Here is a 19,215-nt window from a genome sequence, read left to right on the forward strand (position 1 = left end):
TTCAGGTCCTATCACGCTGCACCATCCTGACTTGGAGATGTCACCGATCCCTCCTACCTCTGCTCCAGCTGTGAGCACTTCAGTATCCCCCCCGGTCCCAGTTCTGCTGTGGGGACCAGCAAGTGGGGAGCTCTGCCCCAGCTCAACACTCAACAGTTGGCTGCTAGGAAGCCAGACTCTGAACACCAAGGCATCTCTGAGTTGGAGTTTTCAGGTGACCCACAGAAGGTAGAGAACTGATCCTCTACACCAAGGCCAATGGCAGTGTCAGGGCAGGGGTCTGAGCAGCCTCAAGGCAGGCGTTTGGACAAGACAGGAAATTAAACCTGGGTAGGAGCATGGGGCTCTGAAGTATGATCTTTCCACCCAGCAGCCCTAACTGCTGTGCTGTCGCTCAGTCGTGTCCGACTCTGTGACCCCATGGACTGTAGCCCGCCAGGCTCCTCTGTCGATGGGATTTCCCAGGCAAGAATACTGGAGTGGATCCATTTCCTTCTCCAGGGGATCTTTCTAACCCAGGTCTCCTGCATTGTAGGTGGATTCTTTACCATCTGAGCCACCAGGGAAGCCCAATACCGGAGTATGGGTAGCCTATCCTTTCTCCAGGGGATCTTCCAGACCCAGGAACTGAACCAGGGTCTCCTGCATTGCAGGCAGGTTTCTACCAGCTGGCTACCAGGGAAGCCCCAGCAGACCTAGGGAGGTGTGTTAAATTATGCTGAAACATTAATGGGAATTGAAGGTTCTTACAGTTTTGGGACAGGTGAGGGGTTTTCAAAAAGGAACGAGGGCCGCTCTATCAGCTGCCTCTGAGGAACAAGTGGGCCATATGCGTAACCATTTCCAAGCTCCTCCCCTGCCCAAGGGCACAGGCATCATGCCAGTCGGTCCCCACGGCCTTCTGAAAGAACACAGTTCCACGCACACTACTCTTCAGTGCTCTAGCATTTATTTCACTAGCCCTCGAGGACTCACTAAGTGGTCGGCAAGGAAACCCAACGTCTCAGCATCCCAGTCTCTGTGCTCTACTCTGACTTCCCTCCGTGCTGAGACAGCCTGCTCAGGGCATGAGTACTGGCACGGCTTCTCTACTCTTAAGATAGAAAAACAGAGGAAATAAATATCTAGATAAGGCAGACGAGAAGGCTGACACCCCTGGGCCTGACATTAGGAGAATTAGTGTGTTTCTGGTAAGTGAGACAAAGAGCTCGGGGGATGGGTGGTTGGACATGACAGCCAACCTGCTCTGAGTGCCAGCAGATGGCCATGCTCGGGATTCAGGGCGCAAAGACCTGCTCAGATGCAGACGAACAAGCGTAGGAGGGCTCAGCTCCAGGAGGATAAAAGTAGGTTCTCCCAAGCCACCTGCACCAGTGACAGCCAGGGAAGGACACCAGGTGTTTGCAGGAGTCACGGGATGGGGCAGGAGACCAGTGGGAGTGATTGAAGGCCACCCACCTTGGAATCAGGGTGCAGCTGCCCTTCCACAGAAACAGAGTCGTCACAGACTGAACCCAACAGGCAGGACGGACGGCTAGATGCAATGAGATCGGGGCAGAGGCCAGAGCGCTGAAAACATGGGGAGCAAATGCCTCCCTCACCAGGTAAGTGGGTCAAGGGCAGGGCTGTGGCCTTCCAAAGGCATCACCCGAGAACCAGAGCCCACAGGTGGAGCTCTGCGGCACGGCGGCTCAGGCTTGTACGCGATACACCTGTGTTTGGGGCCAGGGACCCAGCACATGGTAGAGCGGGGGGGACAGGGGGTAAAGAGGGCATCCCAGAGATACAGAAATTCGCCCTCCCAACTCTGAGGCAGCTTGGAGCAGAGTCCACAGAGGACAGCGGGCACTTGGGGAATCTGTGCTTCAGTGGTGGGCCGTTGTCTTCCCTCGTCTCCGGCCTGCACCTACAGGCTGTGGACTGAGTGCAAGCTGTCAGGGGAGCTCCACAGCAGGACGGAGGGAGCTGTTAGGTCACCACAAAAGCCAGCTTCTGGCTGCCCCATGGGAATCACAGCCCTGGGCACCCTGTTCGCTGGTGCCTTCAGCCTCTCCCCCACGTACTCTGCACACTCAGAGGCAAGAGGCATGCAGGCGTCTGGCCGAGACGACGCCGTTTTCCAGCACGCCTCCCCTGGATTCACTCTCTGTGACTGCTGAGCAGCTGCAGTCCTGGCAGAGATTCTCCCGGCGGCAGGCCCCACCTCGGGGAGGGCTGTCCCCCTGCAAAGCCAGGGCTGGCCCCCCGGGGGAGCTTCCGGGCCAAAATTCCAGTCAAGCGGCCCCAAGCCGGAAGGTCAGATCTTGGGCCGCCAGCCTTTGATGAACTGCATGATCTTCTTGACCTGCAGCTTGGTCAGGCGGAAGTCATCTGCCAGGATGTCCTCACTGAGCTGCACGAAGATGCTGCCGTCTATGCGCTCTCGGGCAAAGAAGCTGACCACGTCCTCTGAGAGCCCGATGAAACGCAGACTTCGGGAGACCTCCTCCAGGGAGAGTGCAGAGAGGTCAGCGGGGGGCTGCCAGGAGGTGGCTTCTCGGCCTCCCCAAGCCGTGGCCCCATCCCGGGGACTGGCAGGAGGCCCTTCGAGGCGCCCCTGGGTGAGAAGGAGTCGCGCTCCACCAGCCTCAGGGCCCTGCGGGGCCACCGGTGACAGTGGGGCGGGACCCTGCCGCAACACCAAGCCTTCGGGCTCAAAGGCCTTGGGGGGTCCAAGTGGCGAGAGGCCAGGCCCAGGTGCCCCCACGGCTCTGGGCTCCTGACAGCGCAGCAGCTCAGGCTCTGGAGAACTGCCCCGGCCCAGCTCAAAGGGGTCGAAGGGCTCCAGGGAGGGTTCCTGCCACTCAGAGGAGGAAGACGAGGAGGTGGGACAGGAGGAGGTGGAAGCTGCCGAGTAGGCCTGGCCTGGAGAGCCCAGGCCTGGGGAGTAAGCGGGGCTGGAGGTAGCCAGGGGACCTGAGGGAACTGCAGGCCCAGAAGAGGAGGCTGCTGAAGGGCCCGTGGGGTAGACAGGCCCGGAAAAGGGGTTAAGAGCTCCAAACGGAGCAAAGCGTTTCTGGGGGTGGGAGGGCTTGAATGGAGGTGGGCAGCTGTGGTAGGTCTTGGCGGGGGTGTCGGCCCCCAGGAGGGAGGAAGCTCGACTACTCAGGGGCTCCACAAGGGCCCGGGAGGCCTGGCTGGGCTGCGTGGTCGAGGGCAGGGGGCCCGGGGGTGGACGGCTGGAGGACTCGCCCACCTTGCAGTCTCCCCAGGTGCAGGGGTAGCAATAGAGGGAGTAGGCATCGGGTGACGGCGAGCCACTGCCACTTCGGGACCCCGCCCTGCAGACAGAAAGACAGACACAGACAGACGGGTAAGCAGAGCAAGAGGGGAACGTGACAGGCACACACATGTGCCACCACAAACCACCATCCCGCTGGGTCACAGAGATCCCAGCCATGCTGGCCCGTCCATCTCCCAGCCCCCAAGGCCTGAGGCCCTCTGAGATTGCTCTATTCTTCCCTCCGGCAGCCTGCACTCCAGGAAAAACTAAACTGAACTACATAGAAAATTTTCAACGGCAAGGAGTACTCCATCCTGCAGCAGATCTCAGTCTGGAAGGAAAGAGAGCCACACTCCCATGCAGTCATCATCATTTAGGTAAGCAGCCAACTGAGGCAGGAAGCCCCAGACCCCAAGGGCCCCTCCCTCAGGTTCGGCTCAGCAATATGCACCCTCCAAACCCCAGGGTCTGCAGTCTTCCTCTTCCTCACACTGGCTCCCTTCCCCGCCCTCTCCCTGGCCCCCTCCCCTGCTTCCATCCACCTGAGGCGGCCCGGGACCCAGAGAAGGAAGGGAGGGGCTCACCCATCCTGGAGGCCAGAGGAGTAGTAGGAGAGGCTGGAGCTGGGGGAGTGGACGGGCTGCAGCTTAGGGAAGCGTGGGGGTACTGGGGGGCTACCCGAGAGCCGGCCACTGCCACCCCGCGGGGGCACAGGAGGGGCGTTGAGCAGGCGGCACTCCTCCTTCACCTGCAAGCACAGGGCCAAGATGCCACCCCCGCCTCCAGGCAGCTGGGCAAGGGGGGTGCCTGCGACTGACCCACTTTGCCAAAAGCCGGCCTTGCTACTCAGCCACCCACCCCACCCCTTCTCGTCATCTCCAGCCTGTCAGACTCATCGAGAGTCCACAACACGCACAACTGTCCCGTGCGGCCTTCAAAATCCATCGTGAATGTAAGAAGAAACAGAGAAGTAGACAAAACAACAAGTAGACATATTCCTTCCTCAAGGAAAAGGAGAGAAAGAAGACAAAGGTGTAATGAGAAGAAGGGAAGGAAAAGTATCTGCCATCTGGATCCCTTTCTTATCGGTCAAACACTCAAAGTGGACTCCATGGGATATTAATAGGTGCTGTATATAGTCTGTGGACAAGTTCTGTTGGAAACTTCTGTGTTAAACCCAGATGAATGGGTTTCTGACCTGCAGGACTTCTCGAAGCCTTTATTATAACGGATACTCTGTGGCTCCAAAGTGAGGATGGGGAGAGCTGGGAATCAGACTGTATTTTCTAAACTTTCTTCACCCTAGACCCTTCTTTTCACCAGACAACTTAATGGAGCCTTTGTTCTGTGAAACCTTCTGGGTAACGCTGTTCTAGGCTCATCCCATACTCTACGCGGCTAGGGACCTGCTGGTCTTTGTCCCACAACTCCCAAGGCCACCGTCCATGGTACCCCTTCCTACAAAAGCGCCTGCGTCTCTTTCCTCTTTTTTTTCTCCCCCCTCCCCACCTCTGGCCACCCTCTGTCGCACACCTCGGGGGCTGGAGCCCGAGATGCCAAGGCAGGGGCCCAGGAGAACGAGCTTTCCAAACCCAAACCCTGCCCCGTGGCTGGCCACCTCCCCGGAAGGCCGGGCCCACAGAGCTCAGCGACCGGCCTCCCACCCTCTTCGTCTCCACCGCATCCACTCACCGCCTCGGATTTGGGAGGCACGGGAGGCGGCGCCGCCTCGGGCTCCAGGCGGGGCGGCCCGGCGGCTCCGAAGGAGATGAGGTCGGGCCCCGGGAGCGGCCGGGTCCTGCCCTCGACTAGGCCCTCGGCTGCCTGGTGCGTCCACAGCTCCTCGTAGGGGATCTCGGCGGGCGGCGCGGCGGGCTCGGGCCCGCCGGCCCAGTCGGGGATCACGTACTCCTGGTCGCCGTCGCCTGGTGGGCCGGGGCCGGGGGCGCGGGCGGGCACGAGGGCGCGCGGGGGCGCGGGCAAGCAGAGGCGCGCGCGGCGCGGGCTGGCGCAGTCGTCGGCCAGCTCGGCGGGCGCCTCGCGCACGGCGGTCGAGTACTCGTCCGGGTCGAAGCGCTCGCGACAGTAGGAGGCGCTGTCGCGCACCAGGCGCTCGACGCGCGGGTCCCCGGCCAGGAGGCCCTGCGGCAACGCGAAGCGCGGCGTGTTGGTGAGCAGCAGGAAGTGCAGCGGCGCCGGTCCCTCGCGGCGCAGCGCCAGCCCCAGCACCACTGTTTTGGAGATGATGCTGACCAGCTTGTAGCAGTGGCCCTCCCGCACCGGGTGCAGGTCGTAGGGGTTGCGGGGTGGGCGGCTGGGCACCAGCACGTTCACCGGGAGCCGCACGCGCTCGATAATGGCGCGCACCGTGTGCTCGCCCTCCTGCATCTGCAGCTCCAGCGGGCTGCGCGTGCTGAAGCGGCCCTGGCACTGGAAGGGCAGGCTCAGGCTCTCGTTGGTGCGGTGGTTCATGCAGATGAGGCAGGGCATCTTGCCTTTGATGGGCCTGGCGCCCCCGCCGCCACCCGCGGCCCCCGCGCCCCCCGGGCCGCCGCCGCCGCCCACCCCGGCCAGCGCTCCGGCCCGGCCCAACTTGCGCAGCAGGGTCGTGAAGCGCGAGCGCTCCTTAGTGGTCTTGGCACACAGGATCTCCGCCTGCCCCATGAGAGTGAGCTCGTCACCCGCGTGCAGCGTGAAGTTGTACACCTCGCTATCCTCGCTGAACTCCCCTGACACCACCTGGGGAACCCAGAAACAGAGGGAGGCCTTAGCCCCAGGCGGGGGAAAGCCAGTCCGGGGACCCAGGAGGGCAACCCTTCTTTTGGGGCTTTCCCAAGATCAAGAGCACTGGACTGAGGGCCTGCATTCTGTAGAGGCCACGTGGTCACGGTGGTGCAGCCTCAGAGTTACCTCTTGGAAAGGTAATTATTTTATTTGCTGTAAGAATTGCTGTAAGGATTAAATAGACTATAAAGTAAGTGTTAATCGCTCAGCCATGTCTGACTCTGTGACTCCATGGACTGTAGCCTGCCGGGCTCCTCTGTCCATGGGATTTCCCAGGCAAGAATACTGGAGTGGGTTGTCATTTCCTTCTCCAGGGATAGGACTGGGTCTCCCACATTGCACACAGATTCATTACCATCTGAGCCACCAGGTAGACTTTACGTATACTGAAATACTTTGAAAATATTCAACATACAGCAACGCTTGTATCATTTTTTTACAATTGGGCAATAATAATCCTCCACCTATTCAACAAGACTACTCTGAAGAGGAATGAATTGATGGATAAGAAAGGGGTTTGTAAATAGTAAAGAGCTATCTGTACATTAAGTGGGGGACTGTTTGCACTCCACAGCCACCACCTCCACCAGTAGATGCTAGGATGGCTGCCCTGAAAGATCTCCAAGTCAAGGCATGAACCTCCACACACATACCTCCACACACACTTCCTGCTTCCCCACCTTTTGCAGGAAGTTCTTGGGCCCAGTTCCAGAAAGTTCATACACCTAGCCAAAGACTTTCAGGAGGCTGCCAGAAGCCACACTGTGACACTTCTACCTCACAGAACCTAGCGGGAACCCTCCATCCAGGGTCAGGCTTGCCCCTGAGAATAATGAAACCTGGGGGCACCAGGCCCAGTGCAGAAAGGACTGACCTTGACACTGAAAGTGATGGCTTCCATCACAAAGATGCGATCAGGAAAGACGCTGGCCACCTCCTCCACACTGCTGAAGTACCTCACCGGCTCCCGAACATCCCGGGCCTGCTCCAGGAGCTTGAACTTCCCTGCAAAGGACAGAACGCAGGCTGTTAGGGTGGGCCTGCTTGCTAGGAAGCCTAGCCTGCATCCTGAGAGGCCTCATGTTCCCCACATCTTTCGCCCCTCATCTCAGCCAGTCCCTCTGGAACTCAGGTGGGCAGAAGGGCAGGTTTGCACTAGTGGAAGCTGGTCAGCTGGTTCAAGACTCAGCAGGGAGGTGAGCACATATTCATAGCAAATAGAGCACAGCCCTTACCCAGTGGAGAGTTTGTGGGTGTGTGACAAGGCCAGCAGCTGTCTGCCTAGAGAAACTCAAGGGCAAACTGGTACCCAAACACTTGACACCAACATTAGTGTGGCAGTGGGGATGCCGATGCCTAGCTTGGTCCCAGCCCAACTCTGATTTGCTGTGACCCAGACAAATCCCTTCCCCTCTCAGGGATTTTGAATCCTCATCTAAAGAAGCTGGAGCAGATGTTTGCAGGCCCTGTCTGAATCTGGCCTCCTGTGTTAGCTTTAGATTGCTAACCCACACTGATGCAATGGGCAAACCAGGGCCCAGCCCCAGGCTTTGGAGGCCCAAGGAGAGCCACTCTGACTCCTGATCTGTTCCCAAACCCTGCTGTGGTCCAACATCCAGCGCCACTGTCCCAGAGGCCTCAGATCTGAGCCCAGCAAGCTGCCTCCCTCAGATGAGGTCTTCCCGATCTGCAGTCCAAGGCTGTGTTTCCACTGGCTCAGCAGAAGCCCCCAGAAGACATGGGCTTTAAAGAATGATGCTAATCTGTAATGCTGACACCCCTCTGTGTTAACTGACCTCACTGGCCACATACCTTTTATGTGCCCACCTTGTTGTTGTTTAGTTGCTAAGTCGTCCCCACCTCTTCTGCAACCCCAGGGACTGTAGCCCACCAGGTGCCTCTGTCCATGGGATTTCCCAGGCAAGAACACTGGAGTGGGTGGCCACGCCCTCCTCCAGGGGATCTGCCTGACCCAGGGATGGAATCCGTGTCTCCTGTATTAGCAAGCAGATTTTTTACTACTGAGTCACCTGGGAAGCCCCATGTGCCCACTTACATGAGCACAAAGACAGGCTGTGAACCAGGCCTCTTTTTAGGCCTTACACAGGAGGAAGAGAGTCTTGTATAGGCTGAGAGAAGACAAGATGACTCTAACTTGTGCAGGGTTTCTGGTGGTTGCTGCCTATCATTTATTCATTCCACAAGCATTTATATTCCACAAGCATTTATAGAGCACCTACTGTGTGCCAGACACTAGCCTAGGCCCAATGAGGGGGGCAGATGTGGGTAAGATATGATCTGCCCTCAAGATATCAAATCCAGATCCAGTATGTGACAGCAGGGTGTGACGGGATGGCAGGATGGCCACAACAGACTCAACAAAAGACGAGGAGACCACCAAGTTGGGGGAAATCTGCCTGGCCGTGTGGGGGGATCATAAGAATGAATTTTACAGAGTGAACATTCCACACAAAAGAAACGGCATGAGTCAAGACACATGGTCACAGAAGCAAACTGCCTGCCACCATGGTGAGTGCCTGGAGAGTAGGATTTGAGGGGGGTGATGACAGGTAGAGCAGACAGCAACTGGGCTATGAAGAGCTCTGAATGCCATATGGTAGGACTTTATTCCATAAGAATGAAACCCACTGAAGTGTTCTGAGCAAAGAAAGACCAAGATCAAAGGTGAACTCTATAAAGATAACAGGGACACTTAGGTAAATAACCCAGTAACGAGTTCTGGAAAAGAGCAGGGGCATCAGCTGAGGGGAAAGCAAAAAACAAACAGAACAAGGGGTACAGGTTCCAGCAGGGAGCCTCATCAGACTGTGGTGACTGCCGAGTGGCGAGGGAGGAAGGGGTTGCAGCTACCAGCCTGGTCAGAAATGGAGACAGCAGAGCTGTTAACCAAAACTGGGACCCTGGAAGGAACCAGTGGGGAGTGAGAGAGTCAATTCCTACGCAGGTTGATAAGAAATCTGGGGGTCCCCAAGGAGAGAGGGATCTGGGGATCTCAAGGAGGAGAAAAGGACAAACTTTTATTTTTTTCTTCTACATTCCTTAGTCACATAAAACGTTCTTTCCTTTAAGAACTGATGATTATACAACAAACAACTCAGTTTAAACTCTGTACTAAGGAACAAATTTGGAAAACTCAGCAGTGGCCACAGGACTGGAAAAGGTCAGTTTTCACTCCAATCCCAAAGAAAGGCAATGCCAAAGAATGCTCAAACTACTGCACAATTGCACTCATCTCACACGCTAGTAAAGTAATGCTCAAAATTCTCCAAGCCAGGCTTCAGCAGTACGTGAACCATGAACTTCCAGATGTTCAAGCTGGTTTTAGAAAAGGCAGAGGAACCAGAAATCAAATTGCCAACATCCGCTGGATCATGGAAAAAGCAAGAGAGTTCCAGAAAAACATCTATTTCTGCTTTATTGACTATGCCAAAGCCTTTGAATGTGTGGATCACAATAATCTGTGGAAACTTCTGAAAGAGAGACCACCTGACCTGCCTCTTGAGAAACCTATATACAGGTCAGGAAGCAACAGTTAGAACTGGACATGGAACAACAGACTGGTTCCAAATAGGAAAAGGAGTACATCAAGGCTGTATATTGTCACCCTGCTTATTTAACTTATATGCAGAATACATCATGAGAAACACTGGGCTGGAAGAAGCACAAGCTTCTTCCCGGAATCAAGATTGCCGAGAGAAATATCAATAACCTCAGATATGCAGATGACACCACCCTTATGGCAGAAAGTGAAGAGGAACTAAAAAGCCTCTTGCTGAAGGTGAAAGTGGAGAGTGAAAAAGTTGGCTTAAAACTCAACATTCAAAAACGAAGATCATGGCATCTGGTCCCATCACTTCATGGGAAAGAGATGGGAAAACAGTGGAAACAGTGTCAGACTTTATTTTTCGGGGCTCCAAAATCACTGCAATGGTGACTGCAGCCATGAAATTAAAAGACGCTTACTCCTTGGAAGGAAAGTTATGACCAACCTAGATAGCATATTCAAAAGCAGAGACATTACTTTGCCAACAAAAGTCCATCTAGTCAAGGCTATGGTTTTTCCTGTGGTCATGTATGGATGTGAGACTTGGACTGTGAAGAAAGCTGAGTGCCGAAGAATGGATGTTTTTGAACTGTGGTGTTGGAGAAGACTCTTGAGAGTCCCTTGGACTGCAAGGAGATCCAACCAGTCCATTCTGAAGGAGATCAGCCCTGGGATTTCTTTGGAAGGACTGATGCTGAAGCTGAAACTCCAGTACTTTGGCCACCTCATGCGAAGAGTTGACTCATTGGAAAAGACTCTGATGGTGCGAGGGATTCGGGGCAGGAGGAGAAGGGGACGACAGAGGATGAAATGGCTGGATGGCATCACTGACTCGATGGAAGTGAGTCTGAGTGAATTCCGGGAGTTGGTGATGGACAGGGAGGCCTGGCGTGCTGGGATTCATGGGGTCACAAAGAGTCAGACACGACTGAGCGACTGAACTGACTGAACTGAAGGATTATATGACAACAATGTATCCTGCTTGAGGACAGTTTCTCCTTCCTGAAAACCTTCTGGCTAATCCTGTTATCTTAAAATGTAAATTCTGGGAGTGGGTCTAGTAAGAGCTTTACAACCTTGAGACAAGCTTTTGATTTATTATAATAACTAATTTACATAACTCCTGATGTCTATGTCAGAAGCTTTCTCTGTCCCTTGTCATACTTTAATAAAACTCTGCTACACAAAAGCTCTTGAGTGATCAAGCCTGGTCCCTAGTTCCAAAGCTAAATCTTCTTCAGAGATCATGAATCCAACACCATGCACCATAAGCTATCAGAAGCATGGGCCAAACTGGGGAAGCCAAATGAGGCCCTGCAGGTGGTGCTCCTAGGGCAGGCAGGTGAGATGTGGGTGCAGGGCTTGGGGAAGTGTAGTCAGAAGTAATGGAAGATCACCGGCCCACAGGAGGCAGTGTCAGCTGTGGGGCAGGCCAGATAGCTCAGGGAAAAGGAAGAAAAAAGGATCCCAACCCATCGGGGACCCCCTTCCCAGAGAAATCCCACAGTGTACTCCTAGCAGGAACACACACAGCATTGTATATACAACATGGGGGTTGTGGTGGGTTCAAAGCCCAACCAGAACCCAGATAGAGACACCTGTACTAATGCAGGGTGTGCAGAGCAGAGAGCCCAGAGCAGCGCCTGCAGCGTCAACATCTAAAAGCAGGAAAAGGGAGAATCAAGAGAGGGGGAAATGCCCAGAGAAAGCCAGAGGGAATGCATCCCATCCCTACCCCACACCCTGCTCCAACTACTCTGAGACCCTGGTGGAAAGAGGCCTCAGATGAGCCACAGCCCTAGAGGGCAGCAGGGATACCCTGGGGAGGGGACCGAGCAGGTCAGGAATCACAGGTCTGCCACCATCCAAGAGTGGCCCCCTTCCCTCATCCAGTCGCCGCCCCCATATCCACACACAACTACCACCACCCCCACCCCCACCACCAATTCCAAGCAGCCAGGCAGGGAGAAATGCCCACTGCCCGCTGTGGGGAGAGCTGGAGCCAAGTCAGGGCTAGAGCCGGGGGAGGATGTGGCAGGGAAGATCAATGTAACCATGGTAGCCAGCACCACCCCCTCCGCCGCAGCCTGAGCCCAGCACCGGTCATCACTGCCGGGAGGAAGGAAAGAAGACCTCTGGGGAGTGATGCTTTGGCCCCTGGAAGCCTTCTCCTCCCTCTGCGGCCCCACTGGGGGCAGCTTCCTCTCCTGCCTTCCCCCTACAAGAGACAAGAGGTCTTCCCCCCCGACCCCCGCGGCTCTAGGGACCTGCCCCACCCTGGCCTGCCCCTCCTCCCTGCCCGAGACTCCCAAAGCACATAATCGCGGTCCTGACCGTCCCTTCCAGCTGGGTCTTGTTTGTCACCGCTCCCTGCCAGCACCTGACCCAGAGCAGATGCTCCTTAAAGAATGGTGGGTAAATGCACAGACTTGACAGTCGGACAGACCTGGTGTCACCTGCCACCTGTATGGTCTTGAGCAAATTATTTAATCGCTATAGGCTTCAGTTTTCCTATCGGTAAAATGGAAGCATACAACTTGGCTCACGCGGTGCTCCGCGGGGTCCCAGAGAAGGCCGGTCTCCCTGCCTCCCCCGGGGGTGAACCTTGGCCTGGAGACCCGGGTCCCCAGCAGCGCCCCCTACCCGACTCGGGACCAGGCACCGCCCTGAGCGCTCCTCCCCGCTCCTTACCCCACCCCACCCGGCCCACCGCGGCGGCTCTCTCCGAGGTCCGCAGCCTCCGCCCCCGCCCGCCCGCCCGCCAGCCCGCGCTATTACTAATTCATTAGGAGGAACCGGGCTGTGCACTCAGAGCTTCCTCGTAAACCTGCCGGCGGCCCCTCCCCCTTCCCCTCCTAGTGGGGCTTCGGCCTCCCTACCCCCGCCCCACAACCAGGCGGGGCGCAAGCAGCCCACCGGAAAGATGGGTCAGGGATGCGAAACCTCGGCTAGCCAGCTGTCACCCCATGATCACCACCATACACAGTCAAGAGGCCACCCAAAGCGATGGGGGGAAAGAGCCAGGAGCCCCGTGGACCCACAGTTCCCTAGGAGACTCTGGATCTCGGTTTCCCTGATTTGTTTGGTTTTTATTGGCAGCGGGGTCTTATTCCCCGACCAGGGATGGAACCCGCGGCCACTGCAGTGGAAGGGCAGAGTCTTAACCACTGGAGCACCAGGGAAGTCCCCCAGTCTTTGCTTTTTTGTCCCAATGAGATGACCTGGGACTTTTCCCTGGACCAATGCCAAATACCCAGGCTGGGAAGTTTCTAGCTTGGGCAGGCCTTCCCGGGGGGCCCCAGGACAGAACCCTAGGTCAGAAAGATACTTGAGTTTTCTCATCTTCAAAATGGGGTGTGGGGACTACAGGGGTGTGGGAACTACAACAAGTTCACGGGGTGCTGTAAAAAGCGGAAGCCCTCTAAAGGGTTTGGTCCTGTCCCACTGACTCAGGGGAGAACCAGGCAGGGCCAGAGGGGGAACAGCAGACCTGTGAGGAAGCTGCTGGGAGCCTTCCCAGCTTCAAGGATTCCAACCTTTGTTGCAGGGTGAAAGTAAAAATTGCTCTGCCATGTTTGACCCTTTGCAACCCCATGGACTGTAGCCGCCAGGCTCTTCTGTCCATGGAATTCTCCAGGCAACAGTACTGGAGTAGGTTGCCATTCCCTTCTCCAGGGGATCTTCCCAACCCAGGGATCGAAACCAGGTCTCCCACATTGCAGGCGGATTCTTCACTATCTGAGCCACCAGGGAAGCCCTGTTTCGGGGTGGGTAGCAGTTAAACACAGAACTGATCTAACTCCTAACTCCTGGAGCTCTGTAAGACTTCCTCACAGGGTTGCTGTGAGGCTGTGATGGTGACAAAGCTCTGCCCAGTGTCTGGAAAGCAGCACATGTTGATACACAGGAGCTGTGGGCTCCTGGGTTTGCATAGCGGCATCTCTGGGCTGACGGCGACCAGTCTTGCACCCTTCTCATTCAGGGAACAACAACCCTGCATCCCTGATGTGGCAGCCAGCACCAGCCCAAAGATCGAGATGCCTGGGTGCTAGCCCTTGCTCTTCTGTGTGACCCTGGGCAAGTCATTTCCCTTCCTAGGCCTCTGTTCCATCCTGCGTAAAATGAAAGGGCTTCTTTTTTTAGAAGCAGAATCCTTTCTTCAAACAAAATCTTTAGGACATCAGCATCACATATAAAATAGATAAAAGTAAATATTCATTGTTGTTTAATTGCTAAGTTGTGTCCAACTCTTTGCACCCCCAAGCTCCTCTGTCCATGGGGTTTCCCAGGCAAGAGTACTGGAGTGGGTTGCCATTTCCTTCTCCAGGGGATCTTCCTGACCCAGGGACCGAACTCAAGTCTCCTAGGTCTCCTACACTGGCAGTTGGGTTCTTTACCACTGAGCCACCAGGGAAGCCCTGGTCTCAAGCATAATTTTATTAAAAGTTTTTAAATTTTAGCATTCACTTAAGAGTCAATCAATGGGGACTTCCCTGGTGGCACAGTGGTTAAGACTTTGCCTTCCAATGCAGGGGGTATTGGTTTGATCCCTGATAGGGAACTTAGATCTCACATGCCTTGGTGCCAAAAAATCAAAACATGAAACATAAGCAATATTGTAACAAATTCAATGAAGACTTTAAAAAAAAAAGTCAATCAATGAAAACAATAAATTTAACACAAGCATCGGAAAAACAGGATTAAGGCTAGCAGATGCAGCCATATAATCAGCCTGGGCATCCCTTTGTTTCTATGTCTTTGGGTTGCGCAATACTGAAAGAATCCCGGCAGGAGATATTTTCTTTGAGGGTCTGTACAAAAAGGGTTAATGAGGCAGATTGTGGTACACACCAAATGTCTCTAGTCGGGGTTTAAGGTTTGACTTGTAGTGGTATGAGGGTGTGGATTTTTTTAATCATTAGTTTCAAATCTACTTTAAAATGGGAATCAAAGGTTTGCAACCAGAAACCCGGGGCTTCACAGACCAGTACGAAAACCACTGGACCCTAACTCTAACCCTGACTTTAGTCACCACCACCCCTGCCCCGCCCCCACTCATCAGCCATGCCCTCGCTCATCCCTGCAGCTCTAAAGAAAAGCCAGTCACCAGCATCCAGTGCCCAAGACTTCCTGCACCCATCCCCCTGCCTACAGCCCCCACTGGCTCTGTGCCATCTGTCCCTGGGCACACCTGGGTACTGCAGGGGGATGTCAATCTTGGGCCCGATGACGTAGTGGCCCTCCTCCAGGGTGTGGGCTGTCACCGTGGTCCACTGGCGGCAGGAATGAATGAGCAGGATGTCTCGCTCACTGACGCCCTCAGCATACTCCCCTGGGAGGGGGCAGGCGGACAGAGGAGGGAGGAGAGAAAAGAGAACATCAGGAGGGGCAGAGAGACAGGGTGACCTCCTCACCGAGACACCGCCCGAGGACAGCTCTCCATGATCCCTGTCCGGGCCAGCAATGCTCCAGGGATGGGGGCTGCCAGCTGTGAGCTTGGGGCTGAATCAGGCCCCGTCTCTCAGGGCTCAGGCTTCCGATGGGGCCTCAGAAACCAACGCTGCCTCCATCCTGCATTTATCCTTCGACTGGACTGCCTGCTGTCCCAGTCCGTGTGCTGGAGCCAGGGGCTCCTCCCTCCAGGAGCCCTGAGGCCCAGGGGGCAGGAGGTGGGGAGAGATGTGAACAGAGGATGCGGGCCCAGTTTGAGGCACTGAATGGAGGCAGTCTGAGCTCTCACAGAAGGGGCAGCAAACTAGTTGGGGGGGGGGGGAGGGGCAGGAGGGAGGATGGAAGACAGTGCTGAGCAGCAGACACTTGGGCTGGACCTCAGAACCACAACTCACACCAGCAGAATTCTCAGCCGCGAATCAGCTCCTGGGCCAGTCAGCTCCTGGCCCCCGCCTTGTTGGGGGCCCAGAGAGGGCTGAGAAGGGGTCGTCCATTGTGGAGTCCAGAGCTGTGGGTCACTTGGGTCAGGAGAATGGCGGGGCTTAGAGGAGCTGATTCACGGCTCCCTTGGGCAGCCCCTTCCTTCTCTCCCACTGCCACAGACAGGCTCCTTCATCCAAGGGACCCCAAACCTTTGGGGTCTCAGATACCCTCTGGCCCCACCTCAGAGAAGCTGCTTCTTGGCATTCCTTCTCAGAGCCCTTCACCTCCCAGTTTGTGGGACACAGTGATGAAGGCCAGAGCAGGGCGGGGGTGGGGGTGGATTTAGAAGCGGAGGAGGATAGTCCTGGGGGAAGCTGCACTGGGGCAAAGGTGTTAGGAGGGGCCCGGGCCCCAGAGGCTCCAACCCCAGCAACAGTTTCCAGGAGAGCAGGAGGCTGGCCCAGCTTCCAGGAGGCCTTGGAGCCGTTTCCTGGATGCAGCTGGTGGGTAGGGTGGGGGTGGGGGACGCTCCCTCCAACACAACTTAATAAATTTCTGCCACCCAACCAAATGGGAAATGGTTTACTCTGATGGCTGGGGACTCCCTGAAGTGTGTGCATTTGATGGGGGGAGAGGAGTGGGGGGGCGGAGATGTGTTCAGGACCTTCAGGGAGGGCCTGGCTCTCACCACGTATATGTGTATATCTGGTTGGGAGTGTGGGGCTTTCTCCTCAACTCCTCACCTGGAGCAGAGAAAGTTCTCCTACTCCGTAACCTCCTCTTAGAGCTCTCTTAAGCCCCCGCCTGCCTTTCCAAGGGATGCAGGCCACAGCCACACAGGACACACTCCAACCATGGATCAAGGTCACCAACAGTGGAGTCAGCACAGCCACCTGGATCACAGCGATAGGGGCTTGTCACCCCTATGATGCAACTCAGTCTCACAGTCACACTAATGCACGGGCCAAGACATACTTTTGATCACGTATTCACAACTCACAATTTTGATAACAAAAGGTGACCACAGCCATAGCCACCACTGTCACAGACAGATGGCTGGGCCATTACACCAGTTGCTCATGCTTTCATTCATTCATTCAATCCTTCCATAATCTTTGTTAGGCAGGATGCCCTACCTCAAGGAGCCCGCAGCCCAGTAGGAGGACAATAAACTGACCATTGTAACGGGTGCACAGCAGGAGACAAGACAACGGGCCAGAGGTCAGGGGAGCCCAAAGGAGGCTTGCCTGTCCTCAAAAGAGACCCCCAGGAGGGGAAGATGCCAACTAGGATGCATGGGAAAGTGGCCAGGCACGACCTAGGACCAGCATATTCCATTCACACCCAGACACACACACGGCTTTGCTGTTGACATCGGCATCACACGCTGATGATGGGCGACAAGACACCGGACCGCCAGGCACCCCTACCCGACGGCCCAGGCATAGATGCTTCACGGAGCCCGCTCCTGGACACGCTGACACTCGCTGTACCCGCTCCGGGCCGCCGCGGGTCGGCGGAGAGGCTGCTGGCCCCAGCGGAGAGGAGACGAGCCTGAAGCCGCGGGCCGCATTAGCATTCAGGGAAGCGAGTGTGCCAACGCGGGCCAAACCCCTATTCTTCTCACACACAAAACCCCCGGCCTGGCTGCCAGCCCCGGCTCCCGCCCCTCCCCCAGCCAAGCGGCCCCCTTTTCCTGAAACGGTCCCCTTGCTCTGGGCAGCCTCCGGGCACCCCTCTCGGCCCCCCAAGCATCAGCAGAGCAACCTGGCCCCCCGGGGCCCCAAGGAGAAGTGGAGCAAGACGTGGGAAGGGCCGGGGGTGGGGGGCTTGGGGGCGCGCCCGGAGGGATGACTCGCTCCTTCAGGCCCAGAGGTGGCCTGCCAGTCCGCGGGGGCGGAGGCTGCCCACCACCCCCCGGCCGCGAAACGAGGGTTTGAGAAGAGTCCCAAGAGGGCTGGGGTGGGGGTGGGAGGCGGCGGCAGTGTGAAGACAAGAGTCCGAGGCCCAGGGATGCGGGAGGATCGAGGTGAGAGGCCAGAGACAAAGAGATGGAGGGGGGCGCGGCCTGGACGGGGGTCCGAGGGCGCCAAGAGAAGGGGGTGCACCGACGGGGCGGGCTGGGTGGCTCCGCCAGGCTCCGGGGTCCAGCGAGGCCGGAGAGCTCTCTCCGGGGCCCGGCTCCAGTCCCTGTCCCAGGTTTCTGTCCCTGTGCCCGTCCGCGGGGCCCGGGAGGAGGCATCCCCTCGCTTTCTGGACCCCGGGTCTCAGGGGAGGCGCGCCGGGAACAGAGCGAGATCCGCGCGGAGGAGCGGGAGGGCAGGGGCCGCATCCTCACGGCCCCGCTGGCACCTGCCGGGAGAGCCCCCCGCGGCCCCTCTCCCCACCATCCCCGGTACCTGGCCCGAGGCAGGCGAGCGTGGGCAAGCGGCAGCGGCTGACGATGAGGTCCAGAGGGAAGGCGCCCATGCTCCAGCGCAGGCCGGCCAGCCCGGCCGCCAGCTTCTCCATGGCATGGGAGCCCCAGGGTCGCCGTCCCGGGGCCCCGACGACCGGTCCCGTGCGGCCCGGGCTCCCGCGCCCGCCGCCACCTCCTGGGGCCGCCGCGGCGCTCCCCGCCTGGCCGCCCGGCCCGGGGCTGCGGGCGTCACGTGGCCGGCCTCCCCGCGGGGCGCGGGCCCCCGCCACCCGCCCCTCGCCCCACCTCCCGGCCTCCAAGTCCCGCCTCCCCGCCCGCCGGGTTCCCTCGCCCCCTCCCCGAGCGTCCAGGTGACAGGCGGGGACCGGCGACCCCAGGCGGGCGCCCGGAGGGTAATCGAGGACGCGAAGCGGCATCTGCGGGGTCGGGCTCTGCTTCCCCGGCCAGCGTGTTGGGATCCCCGCTTCCCTGCCACGAGCAGAGCCAGTCCGAGCCCGCAGGTGCCCCCCGGCCTCCGGGAATCGCCTCCCGTCCCGCTCCGGGTCCTGGCTTCGCTTCCTAAATCTTCTGCCCATAGTTCAGCCGCTGCGATCCCAGACTCGTATCACCTCCAAGGTGGTTGCTGCCTCCAAAACTCCTATCACCTCCAGATTCACACATCCTGGTACGGCCGCCTTATTAACTCCATTTTACTGATGAGCAAACTGAGACTCAGAGAGGTCAAGTGGCCGCTCGATTTGAAGCCAGGTTTGACTACAAGTGGCTTCCCTGATAACTCAGTTGGTAAAGAATCCACCTGAAATCCAGGAGACCCCGGTTCGATTCCTGGGTGGGGAAGATCCACTGGAGAAGGGATAGGATACCCACTCCAGTATTCTTGGGCTTCCCTTATGACTCAGCTGGTAAAGAATCCACCTGCAATGGGGGAGACCTGGGTTCAGTCCCTGGGTTGGGAAGATCCTTTGGAGAAAGGAAAGGCTACCCACTCCAGTATTCTGGCCTGGAGAATTCCATGGACTGTATAGTCTATGGGGTCACAAAGAGTCGGACAAGACTGAGCAACTTTCACTTTCACTTGACTACAAGTCCCACTGCCTTCCCAGGTAGTCACCTAAGCCTAATACCACCCCTCTGCCCTCACCAAAGAGCCCTTTCCAAGTTCCCAGCCCTTTCTCACCGATTGTCACCAGTCCTGTGAGCCAGATGACTCCAGCATAGACACAGGCTGGTGCTGAAAGGGCTCCATGGACGCTAGTCCTCAGCCTGGGTACCCCGCCCCCCAATACATACACACAAACCTTCTCTTTGGAG

At 57.1% G+C, this 19,215-nt stretch overlaps 1 protein-coding gene and 1 long non-coding RNA gene across 2 annotated transcripts in view; one reads left to right on the top strand and one right to left on the bottom strand.

The window, feature by feature from the left end:
• Window positions 1-932: 932 nt before the first annotated feature.
• On the bottom strand, window positions 933-18,089 carry GAREM2 (GRB2 associated regulator of MAPK1 subtype 2). Its single transcript, XM_070798995.1, has 6 exons — window positions 17,885-18,089; window positions 14,803-14,943; window positions 6,921-7,051; window positions 4,955-6,001; window positions 3,847-4,010; window positions 933-3,320 (listed from the first exon to the last, which is right to left on the bottom strand). Exons 1-6 carry the CDS (start codon window positions 17,994-17,996, stop codon window positions 2,297-2,299), a joined length of 2,619 nt encoding a protein of 872 aa, XP_070655096.1. The 5' UTR covers window positions 17,997-18,089; the 3' UTR covers window positions 933-2,296.
• Window positions 17,320-19,215, top strand: part of LOC139185817 (uncharacterized) — a 36,746-nt gene continuing 34,850 nt past the window's right edge. The window contains exon 1 of the long non-coding RNA XR_011569348.1: window positions 17,320-17,514. This is a non-coding gene — a long non-coding RNA (uncharacterized lncRNA). The remainder of the gene's footprint in view (window positions 17,515-19,215) is intronic.

Source organism: Bos indicus, chromosome 11, assembly GCF_029378745.1.
Source record: "Bos indicus isolate NIAB-ARS_2022 breed Sahiwal x Tharparkar chromosome 11, NIAB-ARS_B.indTharparkar_mat_pri_1.0, whole genome shotgun sequence".
NCBI lineage: Eukaryota > Metazoa > Chordata > Mammalia > Artiodactyla > Bovidae > Bos > Bos indicus.